This window comes from Hydra vulgaris, chromosome 12 (assembly GCF_038396675.1).
Source record: "Hydra vulgaris chromosome 12, alternate assembly HydraT2T_AEP".
NCBI lineage: Eukaryota > Metazoa > Cnidaria > Hydrozoa > Anthoathecata > Hydridae > Hydra > Hydra vulgaris.
This window is the reverse complement of record NC_088931.1, coordinates 62,178,731-62,185,553: the sequence shown is the minus strand read 5'-3', so window position 1 is coordinate 62,185,553 and position 6,823 is coordinate 62,178,731. Positions and strand designations below refer to the sequence as shown.

Below are 6,823 nucleotides of genomic sequence, written 5' to 3'. Positions count from 1 at the left end.
AATGTCCAACAATTTCTTGAGACCTCTTCCTTCGACTGCTGAAAAGGATGCCAGATCAGTACAAAAGAAATCCAGCATTGCATAGTCAAACTGTTTTATAATGGAATTGTCTTTGTCATATTTGGACTTTGTTTCAAGCATTTCGACCATGGTTCATTGTTTCGTCTTAGGAGGAAGAAGAAGAGAGTCGTCAGTTTTTTTCAGAATACTCAACGTAATCTTGGCTGTGTTTTTTTTCGAGGTGACGATAAAGTCCGCTTGTGTTTCCATCTTTTGCCTTGCATTCAGCACCGTCACTTGTTTTTTGAAAATATCTCCAGATTTTGTTTTTTCTTGGTGACATTTTTGATCGTTGAAATGAGGCAAGAATATTTCTTTTCAATATGAACAATATGTGTCAAGTTGAATTCCACTGGTAAACTAATGAAATTAAGTCGAAAGTGCACCATTTTATACAAAAAGTTTTTGTATTTAAAATCTAATTAAAAATATTTAAAATCTAATTAGATTTTTTTTTAAATCTAATTAAAATTTTTTAATTAGATTTAAAAAAAAAATCTAATTAAAAAATCTAATTAAAAAATCTAATTAAAAAATCTAATTAAAAAATCTAATTAAAAAATCTAATTAAAAATCTAATTAAAAATTTAATTTGTTTTTGTCAAAAACAAAATAAATTTTTAATTAGATTTATTAAAATCCCGGAGTCAAAATATTAATTACTTAAAAAAACAAATTATTAAGCATTTTGCAAATTATAATAATTTTTAATTTGGAAAATAATATAATATTTAAGTCTCGTTCTACTTCTCGCGAGAATTTTCTATTTCTCGTTTCTCACGAGAAGTCCAATTTCTCACGAGAAACGAGAACGAGACGAGATCTCGCTCATGGTTAACTTTAGTGATGCTTTTACATAAGTTAGACAAATGTAATTGTGCGTACTGTTTTTAGTTGCGTTATTAATCTACTCATTGGTATTATTGTCAAACACATGACAATGAATCAACGTTAGATTTGCATCAGAAAAATCAGCCGACGTTAGAAATATTTTAAATAAGTTTGCCCAACGTATGTATGCTAGCTGTGATAGAATTTCTATATATGTGTGCTAGTTGCGATAAAATGTCTATGTTATATATTTGAAAAATCGTCAACAGCGTCTTTAACATAGGTAGGTCCTACATTCCATCTCTTATTCATGGGATTTATCTTACTACCTCTCCCAAGGATAAAGTAGAACTATTTGCAAAGAACTTTTTTTCTACTTCGATTCTTGAATCCAATTGCAATATTCTTCTTTTCATTCCGATTAAACATTTTAACCCATTGTTAGATATTTAGGTTTCGCTGCTAAAGTCATATCTAAATTAAACTCTTCTTGAAGTCCAGACAACAAAAGTGTTCTCCAAAACTTAATTCAATTCTCTCTAAGCTATTCTATAAGTGCTTGGTTGAATATTTTGTTTCCTGCTATTTTCGGAAAATGGCATCTATGTTCTTAATTTTTAAAAACTCTGGAGTACATTCTGACCCCTCAAGCTATCGTTCGACCAGTCTTCTGTCTGTTATTAGCAAGGTCTCTGAGTCTTTGTTCAACAAATTTATCTAATATCGTATCTTGAGTCAAATAACCTACTGTCAGACTATGAATACGGTTTTCAATCCTCTTGCTCTACGTCTGGCTTGATAACTGTTGTGACTGAAAGATTTTATCGTGATTAGATGGAGCCCTTTTAAAAGTCATCCTCGAAGGCCAACACTCCTCTTCATTTCAAGTAAGTTCTGGGATACCTCAACGTTTAATACTTGTTCCTGTTTTATTTCTTATCTACATATATAATTTTCCTGACAACCTTACATCTAAGGTGACTTTATTCAATGACGCCGATATATACCCGACAAGAAAATTTGCTACGCACCACATGTGTGGCTATCATTTAATAACACCTGTGGCTCACATTAAATTTTCTTGTCGGGTACAATTGGTTACTAACTTAACATCTACCTCTACAAATCTCTTATTCACCTTTGTAAAGAATACTATTGTCCTATTTGGGTTGGTTTTTCTAATGATGCTCTTTCTCTTCTAGAGAAGGTCCAAAAACACATTGTAAACGTAGTTTCATCCACTTTATCTGCTAAGCTTGAGCCTCTTTCCCATGGTTGTAAAGTTGTACCTCTTTCTCTTTTCTACAAATACTACCATGGTTGTTGCTCAAAGGAGCTATCATCTCTAGCTCCATCAACCAAAACTTATTCTTGATTGACTCGTTATTCAGCAAAGTTCCATTCTTTTATTGTATCTGTCTTTGCATGCTCTAAAAACTTTTGTTTGTCTAGTTTCCCCCTCCCCTCCCACACTCTTCACACCTTTGGAACTCTCTTGCATCTTCATGTTTTCCTGACTCATACCACCTACAATTCTTGTTATGGATATAAATTGTATCGAAAAATTATTCTATGAAATGCTTGAAAAGCAAAAATTTGACATCCTAACGAAACTAGAAAACTATTAAAAGAGCACGAAAAAATATTTGCTTCAACAGCTGCAAACATGAAAACTATTACTAAACGACTTGATAAAAATGATAAAGATTATATTGATAACTCAAATAAAATAATTAACATTACAAACGAGCTTGAATTATTAAATAAATCCGTTGCGTTGTTGGTAACTGAATTCAATGAAATGCAGAAATTTATTCACGCAAACGATGATATTATTTCAGGTAAATTAGAACTACTGAAGAAAAAAACAAAAGAAATTAATAACAAGATAAAAGGTGAAACAAAAATAAAAAGTAAACTCAGGGAAATAGAGGACCGCTCAAGAGAAATAACTTGAGAATTGACGGATTAAAAGAAAGTGAAAATGAAAATTGGATTGAGACGGAATTAAAAGTGCAAAAACTCTTCGAAGATTCACTTGGATTGAAAAATATAAAAATTGAACGGGCCCATAAGAAAGACTGGGATTAGAGACTCGAAAAAGATTAGAACAATTGTTATAAAACTTCTAAATTATAAAGATAAAGTTGCTATTTTAAAAAACGTCCAAAAATTAAAAGAAAAAAAAGTTTACGTTAATGAAGATTACTGCGCAGAAACAATATTAATAAGAAAAGATCTAAAAGAGCGAATGAAAAAGGAACGAGAGCTTGGCAAGTTCGCAATAATATCTTACGATAAACTAATTGTTCGTGAGTGGTTCGAAAGAAAAAGTAATTAATTTTTTATTTATTTATATTTTTAACTTAAATTAATATTTTTAAAATGGAAACTAATCGATTATTTAGGAAGAATTTTGATAATATCACTTTTAATAATATTGACATAAAAAATCTTGAACTTTTCCTAATAAACAATATATATACCATTAAAAAATCAATCAGATATAGATATTAAATTTTATAATGATGAGGAGGGATTAATAAATATAAGTCCTTATTACTGTAGTTCAGATATCTCAAGTTATTTTCAACTTAATAATAATAAAGTTTTTCATCAAACTAGAGACTATGAAAAAACAGATGGAGGATTGTGCATTTTTATTCACAACTCTTTAAATTTCAAACTACGCAAAACTTATTTTGATGTAACGCAAGATTTTGAATTGTTATCAATAGATCAATTTCAAATGTTTACAAAATCCCGTGGACATGCGCGCTAAACTGGCAGGCAAAAAATATAAACATTCTGCAATAAACATTTAGGAAACTTGCATTTTATTATTTTTTCACCTAAAATTACAGCTCTAGATGCGTTTGTAAGTTATTTTTAAAAATGCCTGATAGTTGCTGTGTAGTAGGATGTGCAAATAGAAGAAGTTTTAACTTTAAATTTTTAAATTTTAACTTTAAACTTTTAAATTTATACAAAGGCGTTATAAAGTGATACAATGTTTTGCAGAATTGTATGAAATCTAAGTTAGATAAAAAAACAACCTAATGAACCACACCTTTCTGTGTTTATCAATTTATTGATAAATCTCCTTACATTTTGCTTAACAATATTTATATAAACTATATTTACATATAACTAAGGGTAGTTTTATTTTATCTATAAAAAAGCCTAAGGAACCTTTGGGTTGTGTTAACATCACAGAGCCCAACTAATGATTCATACAGCAAATAATGTTGTAGAGCTGTTTACCTTGCAAATATGTTACAAGCCTTAGGCATTTTGCAGTGGGTAATTAAGAATCAAAAGGTGCATACTGTTTGTAATAAATAGCTTATTTTATTTAAATATGACATTCTTCTATTGTGTTATATTATTATATCTAATAAAAATATAGTATGAATACATAACCATAACATAAATACTAGTTATCACTAAATGGTACTTTTAATAAAGAAATATAGTAATTAACTCCTGCATTGAGGACAGAACCAGGAACCTCTTGGTTTCCTTGTAACATATACACATGAGTAATGAAACCATTTTTTGGAACAACTTGCATTACTGCATGAAATCATGAGACCAAATTCAGGTTGCATGCAAAAACAACACTGTTTTCTATGTTGAAAGTCTTCGTCTCTTTTTCTGCAAACAATTTCTGGTAAAATAACATTGAAGAAATATTTAGCCAAAACATCAACAACTACTTTAAGAAAATCATTATCACGCTGTACAGTACACTGTAAATAATTGTTTTGCTTAACTGGGGACCACATAAAAAACTCACCGAAGGTAACTTTGCAAACGAACATTTGTAATTGCATCTGGAAATAGTAAGGGTGATTTGATTTTAGACCAAAACTATTAAGGGAAATTTTTTATCAATTTGCCAGATAACAAAACCATTTTTATAATTATATGGGCATCTCTAAAACACCCTTTCCATGACAAGAACAGGTAAATATTCCATCAGGAGAAGCTTCCAAAAAAGGCATATCAGCCATAACATAAAAACCAGAGTTAATAAACGAAAAATTGCTGTGCTTCTTTAACTGGACCTTATAAAATGTATTTTTGGCACAATTTTCCTTTTTCTTACCGTATTGTGTAAATTTGCTATAAGAATCTTTTTTATATTGCATGATTTTTTGGATAAGAGATTCACCGAGAACAAATTTATTTGTGTGAAATACATTAAAACATATTGAAGCTGTAATTCTTCCTGCCTGATGTACCTGCCAAGCTGATGATAGATTTTGTTGATATGTTACTTTGGCAAGTTGATCGTATTTTTTTTCAAAATAAGTTTGACTAAAGTCTTCATAAAGTTGTTTAGAGTGTTTTAAAAGCTCAAACTGAGATAGATCTTTGCAAATAGGATCAAACAAGCTAGTTATAGATTCTGGTAAACAATTCATCTCATCTTCAGAACCTGACTCAGTATCACTTGATTTATGATGGCTATTACTATCTAAGCTGGTAAATATAACAGAATTAGGATTGGATTGGTGTAAGGTGTTAAAGTCGCTGACTGATATGCAAAATGATGGGTCAATATATGAATAATTCCCATTTAATTTAAACATACTTGATGCTCTTATACTTTTTGTTTTCTCTTTTTAATACAAGCTCATTAATTGAGGGTAACTGTCCTCTTTTTTTATTTTTGCTAAAATTCATAGCACTTAATGGTGCTGCATTAACACTGCGCTTTGAGGCATTCCATGAACAAAGCTGACTTGTTGACGCATCTTCTCTATTTAAACAGTGGTGCACAGCAGCCTCAAGTTTAAAAAGTAGAGCTGTGATATGTGAGCAAACTGAACCTAGTCCCACTGGACAAGTGCAGCTGCTTTTTTTAACCCGCCCATCTTTGTGAAGACAAACCCATACATCATACATGGAACTTTTTATGCTGATTTGCTGGCTTGGAAGAACCTAAATAAAGATAACACCTATTTGCAGTAAAATATGAAAAGTTATTTCTATGTAACCAAATTTTTGCCATACTCAAAAATGTAGTTCTCAAAATTTAAGATTTATTTTTTGAATTATAAAAAAGTTGGATGTAATGAAATGTTTATTTAATTTCTCCTACTCTATATAACGTAACTAAGTTATTTGACAGTGATAGTAAACGAAAACCGCTTTGCTACTAATATACTAAAATTAAGAGCAACTAATATGCTAAAATTAAGAGCAATAAATTAGTTTCAAACCAACATATAGTATATAAACCCACATATACATATATGTATATGTATATAAAAATACAGCTGTGTATGCAGTAAATTTATTGTAGACATGTGTATGCAGACAGAATTAATAACTGATTATGTTTATTTCAACTATGGACCTTGTACTTGTTGTCTCAAACAAAGTAATAAATAAAAAAATAAAATATAACCTTAGTTTTTATAAAACAATAATCTTCGTTGATACTGGGAGCATAAAAACAATCCTGCACATGGCCACACAAAAAATATGTTTTATATGCCTCCAATGATTTATATGCTTTGGTATTTTCTTTTGTAAACTCACTAGGAGTGTCTATGAGAAAAATTAAAACGTCTCTCCAAGTAATGTCAGGCAACTTTGTAATGTCTTTCTCCCAAACACTTTCATTAAAATTTTCTGGATTTACTTCAATTGGGTTTGAAATATTCATTTTTTACTTATTGATAATTGATTTTAATATTTTAAATAGTTATGTCTATCAAGTAAAAGTAAATGTTGACTATAGTTAAACCGCTATTTTAATTTTGTTTTGGCTGCCAGTATCTGCGCGCTTATTGTTTACATTTTGCTTATACGTCACTTGAAATTGGTCTATTGAAGTTGTAAACAAAACTTGCGAGAGAACGCAGCTGAACACGTTATATACACACCGCCTTCTGGTAATAAAAAAGCATTTAACAAA

The 6,823-nt window shown here is 30.0% G+C and overlaps 2 protein-coding genes across 2 annotated transcripts in view; one reads left to right on the top strand and one right to left on the bottom strand.

Moving 5' to 3' along the window:
* The first annotated feature begins 2,806 nt into the window (after positions 1-2,806).
* Positions 2,807-6,823, top strand: part of LOC105844054 (ETS domain-containing protein Elk-3) — a 31,355-nt gene continuing 27,338 nt past the window's right edge. Inside the window, exon 1 of the mRNA XM_065814015.1 lies at positions 2,807-3,224. Within this exon, the coding sequence (XP_065670087.1) occupies positions 3,143-3,224 (82 nt within the window). The 5' untranslated portion in view covers positions 2,807-3,142. The remainder of the gene's footprint in view (positions 3,225-6,823) is intronic.
* Positions 4,053-6,662, bottom strand: LOC136088066 (uncharacterized). The gene is made up of 2 exons (XM_065811720.1): positions 6,311-6,662; positions 4,053-5,841 (listed from the first exon to the last, which is right to left on the bottom strand). The coding sequence occupies exons 1-2, from the start codon at positions 6,569-6,571 to the stop codon at positions 5,482-5,484; spliced, it is 621 nt and encodes a 206-aa protein (XP_065667792.1). The 5' UTR covers positions 6,572-6,662; the 3' UTR covers positions 4,053-5,481.